This window comes from Amblyomma maculatum, chromosome 5 (genome assembly GCF_055883805.1).
Source record: "Amblyomma maculatum isolate TAMU_Amacu chromosome 5, ASM5588380v1, whole genome shotgun sequence".
NCBI lineage: Eukaryota > Metazoa > Arthropoda > Arachnida > Ixodida > Ixodidae > Amblyomma > Amblyomma maculatum.
The window spans coordinates 5,242,552-5,258,861 of record NC_139348.1 but is presented as its reverse complement, the minus strand read 5'-3'; the positions used below and the strand labels follow the sequence as shown (position 1 = coordinate 5,258,861).

Below are 16,310 nucleotides of genomic sequence, written 5' to 3'. Positions count from 1 at the left end.
GATAACCAGCCATTCGCGCGCGCCATATACTGTGGAGGCACATTAACATAACCTGGTCTAACGGCATATCATCGTGGTTTTCCAATGGCAAATACCTAATGCCATGGGAATCAAGTGGCAACTGTTTTTTTATTGTCCTTTGCAGAACATCCCACAAATATACCCCCTCCCAGCAATGCAAAAACACGTGATCTATTGTCTCTGGCTGTTTGCAGATGAGACATTGGGCCCCCCACGGTAGGAAAATACCCTTTTCCTTCATAAATGATTTTACACTCAAAGTACCGGTATGTAGCATAAAGAAAAACGTTTTAGCTCCCGTAGCAACTTGCATTTTCTTTACGCGTTTTAATACATTACTTCCTGTGCCTCCATAGTATAAAGCTCGGTACAAGGGCACCGGGAACACCACTTCACATACATCCTTGTATAATGTTCTCCTTTTAACATTACTTAAATACTCTTTCGAAAAACGTGTGCTTAAGAAATTCACGCTCACAACAATTTCCCTAAAGAATCCAAAAAGAGAGCCCGGCATACATTGAGTATAAACTACGAAATCAGGCAACGCTCGACCAAGTCTTTGTTGACACACTGTGCGCAGGAATGGATCACTGGCATCCGTAAAAAACAAACCGGTTTACAATCTGCCGCACAAACAAATGACCCAGACCAAGCCCCCCGTGCTTCACCTGCCGGAACAAATTTATCCGACTGCACCTCTCCCAACTCGAGGCCCAAACAAACACCGCAAAAACTCGATGCAATTTTTGCACATTTACACGGGAGCAATGCAACACTTGCATTACATACCATAACTTACTAATTAAAAAAAGGTTGCAAACTGCGGCTCTTGCAAATATTGATAATTGAGCGCTTTTCCATTTCTCCGCTTTTTCACGGGTTTCTCTGACCTGCTCTAGCCAGTATGGCTCGCTTTCCTTGTAAAATTCCAAGGGCACACCCAAGTACTTTGCAGGCGTTGTAACCCACGACACATTAGCGTAAGTGTCGGGGGTCAGCTGCCATTCTCCGTGCCAAAATCCCAGGCACTTACCCCAGTTAACTTTACTCACTGTGACTTTGCTAAAATGTTTTACCACATCCACTGTCCTCTTTATACTCTCCTTATTCACACAAAAAACCGCAACGTCGTCTGCGTAAGCCAGCAATTTGACTTCTGACTCCTGCAGTCGAAAACCATCAATGTCATTGTTTTGTAGGATGCTTAAACACAATGTTTCAATATAAATGCCGAACAAAAGAGGGCTGAGGGGGCAACCTTGGCGCACCGAACGTCGTACGTTGATGGGGGCCCCCAGTGACTTATTGACAATTAATCTCGTAGTGCAGTTACGGTACGCCAAGGCCACTCCCTCTCGAATAACAGAGCCGACATTAACATAGTCTAATATACTGAACAGAATAGTATGTGCCACACAATCAAAAGCTTTCTCCAAGTCCAACTGCAGTAACGCAACACACGCATGAGTTGCATCGCAGCATTCGAGCACACTTCTCGCTTTGTGAATGTTCTGAAAGATAGATCGCCCTTTGATACCGCACGTTTGGTGAGGGCCCACTAGTTCGCATATAACCGTTTGTAGTCTGCCAGCAAGCACCTTCATATAAATCTTGTAATCAACGTTTGTCAGAGCAATGGGCCTGTAAGACGACAACTGCCTAAGCTTATCTGGTTGGTCAGTTTTCGGAATAAGTACTGTGTGCGACGATCCGAAACACGCAGGCAGTGCCTTCAGTTCATACGCTTCATTAAATAAGGCACACAACAAAGGAGATAGCTGTTCCTTGAACGCTTTATAAAAAGCCGCACTCAGGCCATCAGGCCCGGGTGATTTCCCAGGGTTTAAATTTTCTATTGCCTGCTGCACTTCTTTTTCGCTTATTGGCCGCTCCAGTCTTTCTTTTTGTTCGTCATCAATTTTTGTCATCGCGTCAAGAAAGGATTCTTTGAAACGGTCCAAATTAACCTCTCGGGACGAAAATAGCTCTTCATAATACTCCCGGAAAGCTTTCGCGATTCCTTCGTTATCGGTCTCTGTGCGTCCTGCCCAATCTACCTCTGCCACGTGATTTCGCCTTGCATTTGCTTTTTCTATTCCCAACGATCTTTTTGTCGGCGTCTCATCCATGGCAAGTTTTTCCGCTCTCGCACGCACCAGTGCTCCGCGATAACGGTCTTCGTCATTCAGTTGAAGTCTTTGTTTTATTTTTCTAATATCGTCCATGTATAACCCTGGCGTGTTACACTCCAGGCCTAACAATTTATCTAGCAAAGATCTTAAATGCATTTCATTTTGTTTTTCTTGAAACCTTATGCAGCTGGCCTTTTCTATAGCTTTGCTTTTTATTTGTTGCTTACACAGTTCCCATTCTTGACCCAGTTCGTGGCTGTCCTCCTAACAAATCCTACCAATTTCTTCTTCTACTAGTCTGGTGAATTGCTCGTCATTCAGCAGTTTATTATTTAACTTCCACAATTCCCAACTAAAACCGCTACCTCTCTTTCTTGTTCCAATTGTACACTGAACCATGCAGTTATCTGAGTACGTTACCGCCAAAACATAATAATCCTGACATTTTGGAGCCAGTTCTGCGGCCACATAAATTCTGTCAAGGCGGGCGTGGCTAGCACCCTGAAAATGCGTATACTGAACCCGTCGCTCGCTCGTGAGACACTCTGCAACGTCTTCCAGTGCAAACTCGTCAATCAAGCGCGAAAGTACCTCTGTGCTACGATCCCTAAATGTACGATGGCTAGTTTTGTCACCGGAGCTCAGTACACAATTGAAATCTCCCAGAAAGACAAGTTGCTTATCCGTGTTTAAATAATCTTCAACAAAATCAAACAAAGCAGCCCTCTCATCAACTACCGTAGGTGCATATATACAAACAGCACGCCACTCAGCCGAGCAAAAACTAAAATCGAGGACCACGCCCCGACCCGACGGAAAAGAAGCATGCGACTGCACTACAAGACCCGGCAACTTCTTCACAAACAGGACGCATCCAGCAGATGTGCCGACTGCATGGCTGACAACTGCGTAAAACCGCGACGTGAAACGTTGCACCATGCTCTCGGTCTCTTGTTCACCCTCGACTTTTGTCTCTTGAACTCCAAGTATATCGATGTCATTTTCATTTAAAAGGCGCAGGACCTGGTTCTGCTTCCTTTTTGCTGCTAGACCTCTCACGTTAAGGGTCGCAACCTTTAGTGACAGTACATAAGCCATTTTCTTAGAGTGAAAAGAGGCCAAGAGAATGGTGCTTACCCTTCACGTCTAGCATGGCGCTAGACGCTTTCGTTGACGCCAGAGCCATGAGGTTGGACTGGCAGACCTTGTGACGGGGGCGGCTTTTCGGCAGCTCTCCTGTCCGTCGAGACATTCGGTCTTGGTTTGAAGGTCGCCCTCCTCCCTATTGGCGTTTTTATCGGCGGCTCGTCGTTGCTAGCTGTATCTGCCTCATTCGTCTCACTGGCGCTCCCGTCGTGGGCACGCTTCGCAGGGCCCTGGACGTTGGTCGCTCGGCCGCTGCTTCCTTCGAGGGTCCCCCTTCTGCCCGCAGACTCCTGAAGTTCAATTTTTGAGCTCTCGGCATCGCTCACCTTTTCTTCTTCCGACGGTCCGTTGCTTGTCAGTGCCACTTCCCTGTCTGGCACACCGAGCATCTCGTCACCACCCCCCGGGGGCACTAACATGCCTGTCGTCGCTGTCACCCTCTCATCCTCTCCGACCCCTTTTGCGGCATCCTCCGTCTCTGCGACATCCATTCGGTGTTCCGTCATGTCCGCCCTCGCTGTTGGTGCAGTAGCCACTGCATACGTTTGTACGCAGTCTTCCTCCGAGTGGCCAAACCGCTTACACGTCGCACACCGCGGAATCTTACATTCCCGGCGCACATGACCGGTCCCGCGGCAGCGCAGGCACTGCATGGGCCGCCCAGGCACCACAACAAGGGCCAACTCCCCTGCTACTCTTATCTGGTGAGGCAGGTCTTCTATCTTCATCCCAGGCTTCAACTTCAGAAGCACGGTTCTCGTTGTTGAGCCCTTTTCGTGCACTCCCTGGACTCGCCACCGCTCACGGGTCACTTCCGTCACCTCGCCGAACGCCGCAAAAGCTGTTCGGATATCTTCATCTGCCACGCCGTGCAACATCCAGTGGAGCCGTAGCTTCACCTGTTGGTCCTCCGGGTCAATGACGATACACCGTCGACCTTTCACTTGAAGCTCCTTGAATGCTAGCAGCCGCTTGGTTGCTTCCGTGCTGTTCAAAGTCACCGCCCAGACATGGCTTATTTGGTAAGCCCCCAAGGCCACCACGTCTGGGAGCGTACCAATCTTGGCCAGGGCGTCCCGGAAATCTTCAACCCTGAAGGGTCGCACTCGTACGTCACCGTGCAAAAAAACTGTGTTGAAAACAACACGTCCGGTGGGCAGATGCGGCAAAATAATCTGATATTCCTTATCGTCGTTTTCCTCAAGCCTGTTACCGCGGCCAGCCTGGGCCGCAATCGCCGCTCCGCCGGAGCTCATCATTCTGCGTCCGTACACGCCGGTGGCCGGAAGTAGAATGCCATTAGGCCACAGGTGCGCACCGTAGAGAAGTTATATTCAGAATAGAGTAGCGTTTTTACTGTTACTTGAATGTCTGACGACGGCCCTTCTTAGGTGCTAAGTGAAAGAATATTCCGCAGGCTCGCTTCTTTGGGGACATAAAACGCAGTATCGCGTCATATGAATGCAAAATTTAGAAAGCAAAAACACATCACCGCACCTGATGGGACTCGAACCCACAACCTTTGGCTTCGGAGGCCAACGCCATATCCATTAGGCCACAGGTGCGCACCGTAGAGAAGTTATATTCAGAATAGAGTAGCGTTATTACTGTTACTTGAATGTCTGACGACGGCCCTTCTTAGGTGCTAAGTGAAAGAATATTCCGCAGGCTCGCTTCTTTGGGGACATAAAACGCAGTATCGCGTCATATGAATGCAAAATTTAGAAAGCAAAAACACATCACCGCACCTGATGGGACTCGAACCCACAACCTTTGGCTCCGGAGGCCAACGCCATATCCATTAGGCCACAGGTGCGCACCGTAGAGAAGTTATATTCAGAATAGAGTAGCGTTTTTACTGTTACTTGAATGTCTGACGACGGCCCTTCTTAGGTGCTAAGTGAAAGAATATTCCGCAGGCTCGCTTCTTTGGGGACATAAAACGCAGTATCGCGTCATATGAATGCAAAATTTAGAAAGCAAAAACACGTCACCGCACCTGATGGGACTCGAACCCACAACCTTTGGCTCCGGAGGCCAACGCCATATCCATTAGGCCACAGGTGCGCACCGTAGAGAAGTTATATTCAGAATAGAGTAGCGTTTTTACTGTTACTTGAATGTCTGACGACGGCCCTTCTTAGGTGCTAAGTGAAAGAATATTCCGCAGGCTCGCTTCTTTGGGGACATAAAACGCAGTATCGCGTCATATGAATGCAAAATTTAGAAAGCAAAAACACATCACCGCACCTGATGGGACTCGAACCCACAACCTTTGGCTTCGGAGGCCAACGCCATATCCATTAGGCCACAGGTGCGCACCGTAGAGAAGTTATATTCAGAATAGAGTAGCGTTTTTACTGTTATTTGAATGTCTGACGAAGGCCCTTCTTAGGTGCTAAGTGAAAGAATATTCCGCAGGCTCGCTTCCCTGGGGACAAAAAACGCAGTATCGAGTCATATGAATGCAAAGTTTAGAAAGCAAAAACACGTCACCGCACCTGATGGGACTCGAAACCACAACCTTTGGCTCCGGAGAACAACGCCATATCCATTAGGCCACAGGTGCGCACCGCATAGAAGTTATATTCAGAACAGGGTAGCGTTTTTACTGTTACTTGAATGTCTGACAACGGCCCTTCTTAGGTGCTAAGTGAAAGAATATTCCGCGGGCTCCCTTCCTTGGGGACAAAAAACGCAGTATCGAGTCATATGAATGCAAAATTTAGAATGCAAAAACACGTCACCGCACCTGATGGGACTCGAACCCACAACCTTTGGCTCCGGAGGTCAACGCCATATCTATTAGGCTACAGGTGCGCACCGTAGAGAAGTTTATTCAGAATAGGGTAGCGTTTTTACTGTTACCTGAATGTCTGGCGACGGCCCTTCTTAGGTGCTAAGTGAAAGAATATTCCGCAGGCTCGCTTCTTTGGGGACATAAAACGCAGTATCGCGTCATATGAATGCAAAATTTAGAAAGCAAAAACACATCACCGCACCTGATGGGACTCGAACCCACAACCTTTGGCTCCGGAGGCCAACGCCATATCCATTAGGCCACAGGTGCGCACCGTAGAGAAATTATATTCAGAATAGAGTAGCGTTTTTACTGTTACTTGAATGTCTGACGACGGCCCTTCTTAGGTGCTAAGTGAAAGAATATTCCGCAGGCTCGCTTCTTTGGGGACATAAAACGCAGTATCGCGTCATATGAATGCAAAATTTAGAAAGCAAAAACACGTCACCGCACCTGATGGGACTCGAACCCACAACCTTTGGCTCCGGAGGCCAACGCCATATCCATTAGGCCACAGGTGCGCACCGTAGAGAAGTTATATTCAGAATAGAGTAGCGTTTTTACTGTTACTTGAATGTCTGACGACGGCCCTTCTTAGGTGCTAAGTGAAAGAATATTCCGCAGGCTCGCTTCTTTGGGGACATAAAACGCAGTATCGCGTCATATGAATGCAAAATTTAGAAAGCAAAAACACATCACCGCACCTGATGGGACTCGAACCCGCAACCTTTGGCTTCGGAGGCCAACGCCATATCCATTAGGCCACAGGTGCGCACTGTAGAGAAGTTATATTCAGAATAGAGTAGCGTTTTTACTGTTATTTGAATGTCTGACGAAGGCCCTTCTTAGGTGCTAAGTGAAAGAATATTCCGCAGGCTCGCTTCCCTGGGGACAAAAAACGCAGTATCGAGTCATATGAATGCAAAGTTTAGAAAGCAAAAACACGTCACCGCACCTGATGGGACTCGAAACCACAACCTTTGGCTCCGGAGAACAACGCCATATCCATTAGGCCACAGGTGCGCACCGCATAGAAGTTATATTCAGAACAGGGTAGCGTTTTTACTGTTACTTGAATGTCTGACGACGGCCCTTCTTAGGTGCTAAGTGAAAGAATATTCCGCGGGCTCCCTTCCTTGGGGACAAAAAACGCAGTATCGAGTCATATGAGTGCAAAATTTAGAAAGCAAAAACACGTCACCGCACCTGATGGGACTCGAACCCACAACCTTTGGCTCCGGAGGCCAACGCCATATCCATTAGGCCACAGGTGCGCACTGTAGAGAAGTTATATTCAGAATAGAGTAGCGTTTTTACTGTTATTTGAATGTCTGACGAAGGCCCTTCTTAGGTGCTAAGTGAAAGAATATTCCGCAGGCTCGCTTCCCTGGGGACAAAAAACGCAGTATCGAGTCATATGAATGCAAAGTTTAGAAAGCAATAACACGTCACCGCACCTGATGGGACTCGAAACCACAACCTTTGGCTCCGGAGAACAACGCCATATCCATTAGGCCACAGGTGCGCACCGCATAGAAGTTATATTCAGAATAGAGTAGCGTTTTTACTGTTATTTGAATGTCTGACGAAGGCCCTTCTTAGGTGCTAAGTGAAAGAATATTCCGCAGGCTCGCTTCCCTGGGGACAAAAAACGCAGTATCGAGTCATATGAATGCAAAGTTTAGAAAGCAAAAACACGTCACCGCACCTGATGGGACTCGAAACCACAACCTTTGGCTCCGGAGAACAACGCCATATCCATTAGGCCACAGGTGCGCACCGCATAGAAGTTATATTCAGAACAGGGTAGCGTTTTTACTGTTACTTGAATGTCTGACGACGGCCCTTCTTAGGTGCTAAGTGAAAGAATATTCCGCGGGCTCCCTTCCTTGGGGACAAAACACGCAGTATCGAGTCATATGAGTGCAAAATTTAGAAAGCAAAAACACGTCACCGCACCTGATGGGACTCGAACCCACAAGATTTGGCTCCGGAGACCAACGCCGTATCCATTAGGCCACAGGATTTTTTTTTTCTTTATTGCCGACTTGGACATTCAAAACAAGACGATTAACAAAAAAACATGCCAGCACATTTTCGCATAACACGGCGGGTTAAATCTTCAGTTTTACCAAACTGTCAAGCAAATGAATCCATTGTGGCTGCTCGGGGAGTGTCATATGCACTTCCCTGAACCGCACAACACTGTGTATGAAATGTTCTCGTACAGGATTGACTTGTATATCTGCATTGTTAAACTGCATTCTGGTTTTCCATAAGCTTTGGAGGCCCAGGAGCATTATTGTATCAAAGGGAAACTGCTCTGTATTAGGAAAAGGTAAACATCGTATGCCATATGCATCTAGAGGTAGCTCTTTTTTTTAAAGTTCTCTGAAGCACATCCCAGAAAAAAATGGCCTCCCAACAGTCCAAAAATACGTGTTCTATCGTCTCAGGTCTGTTACACAAGAAACAGTTTGTTGACCAAGGGACGAACAGGCCTTTAGCCTGCATCTTTGTTTTGACTGATAATGTGCTAGTGTGGAGTTTAAAGAAAAATGATTTGACTGGTGGTGATATTCGCATCTTCTTAACTCTCTTGAGTACATCATCTCCTGGGCCTGGACAGTGCGACAAACGGTATATCGGTACCTGAAGCATTGTGTCCACTAGGTCCGCATACAATTTTGTCCGCTTAATATTGCACAAATACTCCATGGAAAAGCGCACATGCAGCAATCTGTACGCGAGCACCACTTCTCGCAAGTACCCTCTTACTGTACCACATACATTGAGACACGAACTAAGAAGAAAATTAGGAAGGAGTCGACCAAGCCGAACTTGGATTATTATTCTGAGGAAGACATCATTTTGGTCACGAAGGTACATGAAACGCGAGACAACTTGTCGCAAAAATAAATGCGCCAGACCAAGCCCTCCTTTTTGTACGGAGGGAAACAAATTTGTTCGGCTAGTCCTTTCCCAGGTCGGCGCCCAAATGAAAACGGCAAAAACACGATGAAGTTTTTGTATGTTTGTCCTCGAAGCACTGAGCACATTCACCACGTACCACACTTTAGCAGTAAGGAACAGATTACATATAATGGCACGCGAGAACATGGATAACTGCCTTCCTTGCCACGCATCACTTTTTTCCTTGGCCTTCGATGCCTTGTCATGCCAGAACGGATCTGGGTCCCGGTAAGAATCAAGGGGCACTCCTAGATACAATGCTGGAGTGTGTGACCAGCGCATCCGAGAATAGTGTTCGGGTGTGACCTCTCAGCTACCATGCCAGAAACCGCAGTTTTTTTCCCAGTTTATCTGGGAACCTGTGCAGCTGCAAAATTTCTGTACTACATTCGTCACCTCACAAATACTTTCTCTATTTGCACAAAAGACAGCGATGTCGCCGGCGTAAGCCGGGATTTTCACATGCACTGATTGTAGTGTGAAGCCCGTTATGCATTCATTATTCCGGATGGCCAAGCAAAGCGGTTCAAGGTAGGCTGCGAATAACAATGGCGACAGTGGACAACCCTGCTTCACAGAAGATCGCACTTGGAGGCTTTCAGTGAGTTCTCCATTCACAACAATCCGTGTGGTACAGTTTTCGTATGCCATTCTAACGCCATCTACTATTATTCGGCCGACATTTGCATGATCTAATACGGCAAACAAAACATCGTGAGAAACGCGGTCAAATACTTTTGCCAGGTCTAGTTGTATCATCGCCACTCGGTCATCAAATGAGTCACAGCATTCTAGTATGGATCGTGCCACGTGTATGTTAGTGGCGATACTTCGCCCTTTTATGCCGCATGTTTGGTGCGTGCCTACGAGTGTTGTTATAACACCCTGCAATCTTTTCGCTGGCGCCTTCATGAAAATTTTGTAGTCGACGTTGGTGAGGCTTATCGGGCGATAAGACCCCACCAACAGGCGCTTATCAGGGTCATCGGTTTTAGGAATTAGCACTATGTGGGATGTTGTGAAAGACAGCGGAACCCGTTTTTTCTCATAGCTTTCGTCAACAACCTTCAGCAGTGCCTGGGCTATTGCTGGATTGAACACTTTGTAGAAAGCTGCACCCAGTCCGTCAGGGCCAGGGGCTTTACCTGCTGGCTGGGCATCTATTGCATCCTCAATTTCTTTCACGGAAATCGGCTGCTCAAGCCGTGTTTTCACTTCTTCCTCAAGTTTCGGCATAAGTGGAAGGAATTCACTATAGAAGCCACGTTCAGTTTTTCGCGACTGACAAAGCATATTTGCGAAATGATCACAGATTGCGTTCTTGATTACACTATTGTCCGCCGAAATACCTGTGCTAGTTCTTATTTCTCGTATTTCCTTTCGGCACGCGTATCGTTTCTCGTCTGATAACGCACGCTTTGTTGGTGTTTCCCCCGCCCACAGCTGTTCCGTTCGCGCCCGAATAACTGCCGCACTATACTAATGTGTTCATTTTTTCAAGCTGGGCTTTGACACCCCTGATCTCATTAAAGCATGCGCCTGGTTGGGTGTTTTCTATACATGTCATAGATTCGAGCTGTTTACGAAGCTCTGCTTCTTTTTGCTTCTCTGCGTATCTTAATTTCGCGATTTTTTCTATCGCTCTCATTTTCACCCCCTGCTTAAAATCCTCCCATTTTACAGCGATGCTCAACGTTTTCGCTGTAAGTAATGTAATTAATTCTTGATCTGTTTCGTTAAAAAAGCTCTCGTCCTCCAACAACGTATTATTAAGTTTCCATAAATGCCAATTAAACCAATTCTTGCTTTGTTTTCTTCCAAAGGTTGCAATTACTAAGGCATGATCACTAAAAGCCACAGGTCTAACTTCGTACAAGGTGCAAAGTGGTACAAGTTCAGCTGCGACATACAATCTGTCCAATCGAGCATGGGTGTTGCCATGAAAATGGGTATACTGCATATAGGTGCCATTAGTAAATAAACTTCCAATATCTTCTAAATCAGGGCCATGGACGATTTCATTCAAAACATCAGCACTTTTATCACGTACAATTGACTTATTGGCGCGATCTGAAGCTTGGCAAACGCAATTGAAATCGCCCGGTAGGATTATCACTTTGTCACTGTTTAAATATGACTCCAATCCTTCAAAAAATAATTTTCGCTCAGTCTCTGCGCTTGGTGCATACACACAAATAACTCGGAAATCAAGGCCGCAGTGCAAAAAGTCAACGACAAGGAGACGGCCGCTTTGACACGAGAAAATCGACTGTACCATAATACCAAGATTATTGCGAAGTACGCAACCACCAGAGGCACCTACAGAATAGCAGACACATGCATCAAAATGCGTACGGAAAGCAGACACCATTCGGTCTGTAGCAACTTGACTCTCAATTTTCGATTCTTGCACGGCGACAACATGTAGGTCGTTATCTAGAAGAAGGCGACTGAGCGGACACTGTCGCCTTCTTCCTCCAAGGCCTCGCACGTTAGTAGATGCTACACGCAGTGCTTCACTTATTGTGATCGCCATATCGAAAAGAAAAAAAAACGCCTTATAAAATGGTGTCTGCCCTCCCGCCACACCCCAATACCCTTAGCCCAGAATGGCACTTTGCACAATAAACTATGGAGGAAGTTTCCCCGCCTGCCTTGAATCGACCGAAATGTTCGGCCGCGGCTTCAGGGTAGACCGCCTCAAACCTGGAGTTCTGGCCGGCGGTCCGTCTCCCCCTCTGTGGTCCTGTTGAAGCGTCCCGCTGTCAACGGCGTCGTGGGGGCGTTTTCCGGCCACCAAGGTAGCCGCACCGGGATGAATGTCCATGCCCTCAGAGTCTGGAGGAATGCAAGGAGCTTGAGTGTCGACTGAAGATTTCGCCTCGCCCTCCGACTTGGGCCCGACGTCCTGGTGAGGCGCTGGTTCACGTGTGGTAACATCCGCCTCAACCACGGTTTTCTCCTGAGGCAGCACCCCCAAGGAAGTCTCCCTCTCACCCGCAGCATTCTCAGTCGCAGCGGAAGATGTCTCTTCCATATCCGCCTCGTCCATGAACAAGGCGGATGCGTCCTGTGCGTTCACGGGCCCTGTCACTTTTGCGTAGGTGCGCTCGCACTGGCCCTCCTCATGACCGAATCGTCGACAAGCACCACACCTTGGTATACGGCACTCTCGGCGAATGTGGCCGGTGCCGCGAATGTGGCCAGTGCCGCGGCAGCGTAGGCAGAGCGGAGCTCTCCCTGGCGCGACCACAAGGGCCAGCTCGCCGGCGACGCTCACCTGGTGGGGGATGTCATCGAGCTTTACACTCGGCTTCAGATTCAGGGTCACATGCCGTGTGGTAGACCCTTTGTCCACCATGCCCTTCACGCGCCACCGCTCGCGGGCGACGTCGGTGATCTTGCCATATGCCGCAAAGGCGAGCTTCACGTCTTCGTCCGGTACACTGTGTAAAAGCCAGTGTACTTTCATGCGTACATCCTGGTTAGCTGGATCGATAACAAGACACCGACACTTTTTCACTACCAGCTCACCAGAACTGACAATTTTCTTCACGGCGTCTTCATCCTTGAAGGTAACCGCCCACACATGTCTCATCCTGTAGGCTCCGATGGCGATGACTTCCGGTAGGAGCGATAATTACGCGAGCGCATCGCGGAAACCTTCCACCCGGTAAGAGCGGGCCCTGATATCACAGTGCAAAAACTGTGTTTACAACAAAACGCCCTGTAGGCAAACTCGGTAAAACTACCTGGTAATCACACCCTGCTCAAGAAACAGCGGCAAAAGACCTGTTACCGCGGCCCTGCTTGGCCGCTGAAGCCGCTCCGACGGAGCTCATTTCACACACGTCCGCTCGCTAGCGAAGCCGGAAGTGCCGCCCATTAGGCCACAGGAGCGCACCGTAGAGAAGTTATGTTCAGAATAGAGTAGCGTTTTTACTGTTACCTGAATGTCTGACGACGGCCCTTCTTAGGTGCTAAGTGAAAGAATATTCCGCAGGCTCGCTTCCTTGGGGACAAAAAACGCAGTATCGAGTCATATGAATGCAAAATTTAGAAAGCAGAAACACGTCACCGCACCTGATGGGACTCGAACCCACAACCTTTGGCTCCGGAGGCCAACGCCATATCCATTAGGCCACAGGTGCGCACCGTAGAGAAGTTATATTCAGAATAGGGTAACGTTTTTACTGTTACCTCAGTGTCTGACGACGGCCCTTAGGTGCTAAGTGAAAGAATATTCCGCAGGCTCGGTTCCCTGGGGACAAAAAACACAGTATCGAGTCATATGAATGCAAAATTCAGAAAGCAAAAACACGTCACCGCACCTGATAGGACTCGAACCCACAACCTTTAGCTCTGGAGGCCAACGCCATATCCATTAGGCCACAGGTTTTTTTTTTCTTTATTGCCTGACGTGGACACAAATACACTGCACTGGAACTCAAAACAACAGGAACAAAGGAATAATATATGTACACAAAGCTAGTTCGCGTTGCCTAACACCCACTGAGAGGCTGGCTTTGTCATGTTAAAATTCCTTGAGCACCGTCAAAGGTTCCAGCTTTGACAGCCACTCAGGAGCGCATGGTTGCAATATAAGTATGTCGAGCCATCGCTGCACGCTTTCGCGGAAATACATGCGGGCTGGCCGCGCATCTGGATCGCAGTGATAACCAGCCATTCGTGCGCGCCATATACTGTGGAGGCACATTAACATAACCTGGTCTAACGGCATATCATCATGGTTATCCAATGGCAAATACCTAATGCCATGGGAATCAAGTGGCAACTTTTTTTTTATTGTCCTTTGTAGTACATCCCACAAATATACCCCCTCCCAGCAATGCAAAAACACGCGATCTATTGTGGCTGGCTGTTTGCAGATGAGACATTGTACCCCTCACGGTAGGAACATACCCTTTTCCTCCATAAATGATTTTACACACAAAGTACCGGCATGTAGCATAAAGAAAAACGTTTTAGCTCCCGTAGCAACTTGCATTTTTTTACGCGTTTTAATACATTACTTCCTGTACCTCCATAGTATAAAGCTCTGTACAAGGGCACCGGGAACACCACTTCACAAACATCCTTGTATAATGTTCTCCTGTAAACATTACTTAAATACTCCTTCGAAAAACGCGCGATTAGGAATTTTACGCTAATTTTACGCTAAAACAATTTCCCTAAAGAATCCAAAAAGAGAACCCGGCATGCATTGAGTATAAACTACGAAATCAGGCAACTCTCGACCGAATCTTTGTTGACACACTGTGGGCAGGAATGGATCGCTGGCATCCCTAAAAAACATAAACCGGTTGACAATCTGTCGCACAAACAAATGACCCAGACCAAGCCCCCCATGCGTCACCTGCCAGAACAAATTTGTCCGACTGCACCTCTTCCAACTCGAGGCCCAAACAAACACCGCAAAAACTCTATTGAATGTTTGCACATTTACACGGGAGCAATGCAACACTTGCATTACATACCATAACTTACTAATTAAAAACAGGTTGCAAACTGCGGCTCTTGCAAATATTGATAATTGAGCGCTTTTCCATTTCTCTGCCTTTTCAGGGGTTTCTTTGACCTGCTCTAGCCAGTATGGCTCGCTTTCCTTGTAAAATTCTAAGGGCACACCCAAGTACTTTGCAGGCGTTGTAACCCACGACACATTAGCGAAAGTGTGGGGGGTTAGCTGCCATTCTCCGTGCCAAAATCCCAGGCGCTTACCCCAGTTAACTTGACTCCCTGTGACTTTGCTAAAATGTTTTACCACATCCACTGTCCTCTTTATACTCTCCTTATTTGCACAAAAAACCGCAACGTCGTCTGCGCAAGCCAGTAATTTGACTTCTGACTCCTGCAGTCGAAAGCCATCATTGTCATTGTTTTGTAGAATGCTTAAACACAATGTTTCAATATAAATGCTGAACAAAAGAGGGCTGAGGGGGCAACCTTGGCGCACCGAACGTCGTACGTTGATGGGGACCCTCAATGACTTTTGACAATTAATCTCGTAGTGCAGTTACGGTACGCCAAGGCCACTCCCTGTCGAATAACAGAGCCGACATTAACATAGTGTAATATACTGAACAGAATAGTATGTGCCACACGATCAAAAGCTTTCTCCAAGTCCAACTGCAGTATCGCAACACATGCGTAAGTTGCATCGCAGCATTCGAGCACACTTCTCGCTTTGTGAATGTTCTGAAAGATGGATCGCCCTTTGATACCGCTCATTTTGTGAGGGCCCACTAGTTCGCATATAACCGTTTGTAGTCTGCCAGCAAGCACCTTCATATAAATCTTGTAATCAACGTTTGTCAGAGCAATGGGCCTGTAAGACGACAACTGCCTAAGCTTATCTGATTGGTCAGTTTTCGGAATAAGTACTGTGTGCGACGATCCGAAAGTCGCAGGCAGTGCTTTCAGTTGATATGCTCCATTAAATAAGGCACACAATAAAGGTGATAGCTGTTCCTTGAACGCTTTATAAAAAGCCGCACTCAGGCCATCAGGCCCGGGTGATTTCCCTCGGTTTAAATTTTCTATTGCCGACTGTACTTTTTTTTTCGCTTATTGGCCGCTGCAGTCTTTCTTTTTGTTCGTCATCAATTTTTGGCATCGCATGAAGAAAGAATTCTTTAAAGCGGTCCAAATAAACCTCTCGGGACGAAAATAGCTCTTCAGAATACTCCCGGAAAGCTTTCGCGATTCCTTCGTTATCGGTTTCTTTGCGTCCTGCCCAATCTACTTCTGCCACGTGATTTCGCCTTGCATTTGAGTTTTCTATTCCCAACGATCATTTTGTCGGCGTCTCATCCATGGCCAGTTTTTCCGCTTTCGCACGCACCACCAGTGCTCCGCAATAACGGTCTTCGTCATTCAGTTGGTCTTTGTTTTATTTTTCTAACGTCGTATATGTATAACCCTGGCGTGTTACACTCCAGGGCTAACAATTTATCTAGCAAAGATCTTAAATGCATTTCATTTTGTTTTGTTTTTCTTGAAACCGTATGCAGCTGGCCTTTTCTATAGCTTTGATTTTAATTTGTTGCTTACACAGTTCCCATTCTTGACCCAGTTCGTGGCTGTCCTCCTGACAAATCTCACCAATTTCTTCTACAAGTATGGTGAATTGCTCGTCATTCAGCAGTTTATTATTTAACTTCCACAATTCCCAATTAAAACCGCTACCTCCTTTTCTTGTTCCAATTGTACAC

General features: G+C 47.2%; 1 protein-coding gene, 10 non-coding genes and 1 pseudogene across 11 annotated transcripts; all 12 read right to left on the bottom strand.

Moving 5' to 3' along the window:
* Window positions 1-611: 611 nt before the first annotated feature.
* LOC146187664 (uncharacterized) lies at window positions 612-4,578 on the bottom strand. Its single transcript, XM_084603435.1, has 2 exons — window positions 3,629-4,578; window positions 612-647 (listed from the first exon to the last, which is right to left on the bottom strand). Exons 1-2 carry the CDS (start codon window positions 4,559-4,561, stop codon window positions 612-614), a joined length of 969 nt encoding a protein of 322 aa, XP_084459561.1. The 5' UTR covers window positions 4,562-4,578.
* A 216-nt stretch (window positions 4,579-4,794) lies between these two features.
* Window positions 4,795-4,867, bottom strand: TRNAR-CCG (transfer RNA arginine (anticodon CCG)). The gene has a single exon. It is a non-coding gene; the product is annotated as a tRNA-Arg (tRNA).
* Window positions 4,868-5,045: 178 nt separating this feature from the next.
* Window positions 5,046-5,118, bottom strand: TRNAR-CCG (transfer RNA arginine (anticodon CCG)). Its single transcript has one exon. It is a non-coding gene; the product is annotated as a tRNA-Arg (tRNA).
* A 178-nt stretch (window positions 5,119-5,296) lies between these two features.
* On the bottom strand, window positions 5,297-5,369 carry TRNAR-CCG (transfer RNA arginine (anticodon CCG)). The gene has a single exon. It is a non-coding gene; the product is annotated as a tRNA-Arg (tRNA).
* Window positions 5,370-5,547: 178 nt separating this feature from the next.
* Window positions 5,548-5,620, bottom strand: TRNAR-CCG (transfer RNA arginine (anticodon CCG)). The gene has a single exon. It is a non-coding gene; the product is annotated as a tRNA-Arg (tRNA).
* A 429-nt stretch (window positions 5,621-6,049) lies between these two features.
* TRNAR-CCG (transfer RNA arginine (anticodon CCG)) lies at window positions 6,050-6,122 on the bottom strand. The gene has a single exon. It is a non-coding gene; the product is annotated as a tRNA-Arg (tRNA).
* A 177-nt stretch (window positions 6,123-6,299) lies between these two features.
* Window positions 6,300-6,372, bottom strand: TRNAR-CCG (transfer RNA arginine (anticodon CCG)). The gene has a single exon. It is a non-coding gene; the product is annotated as a tRNA-Arg (tRNA).
* Window positions 6,373-6,550: 178 nt separating this feature from the next.
* Window positions 6,551-6,623, bottom strand: TRNAR-CCG (transfer RNA arginine (anticodon CCG)). The gene has a single exon. It is a non-coding gene; the product is annotated as a tRNA-Arg (tRNA).
* A 178-nt stretch (window positions 6,624-6,801) lies between these two features.
* On the bottom strand, window positions 6,802-6,874 carry TRNAR-CCG (transfer RNA arginine (anticodon CCG)). Its single transcript has one exon. It is a non-coding gene; the product is annotated as a tRNA-Arg (tRNA).
* Window positions 6,875-7,303: 429 nt separating this feature from the next.
* Window positions 7,304-7,376, bottom strand: TRNAR-CCG (transfer RNA arginine (anticodon CCG)). Its single transcript has one exon. It is a non-coding gene; the product is annotated as a tRNA-Arg (tRNA).
* Window positions 7,377-11,704: 4,328 nt separating this feature from the next.
* LOC146187654 (uncharacterized) lies at window positions 11,705-12,917 on the bottom strand (annotated as a pseudogene).
* Window positions 12,918-13,153: 236 nt separating this feature from the next.
* TRNAR-CCG (transfer RNA arginine (anticodon CCG)) lies at window positions 13,154-13,226 on the bottom strand. Its single transcript has one exon. It is a non-coding gene; the product is annotated as a tRNA-Arg (tRNA).
* Between the last annotated feature and the right edge of the window lie 3,084 nt (window positions 13,227-16,310).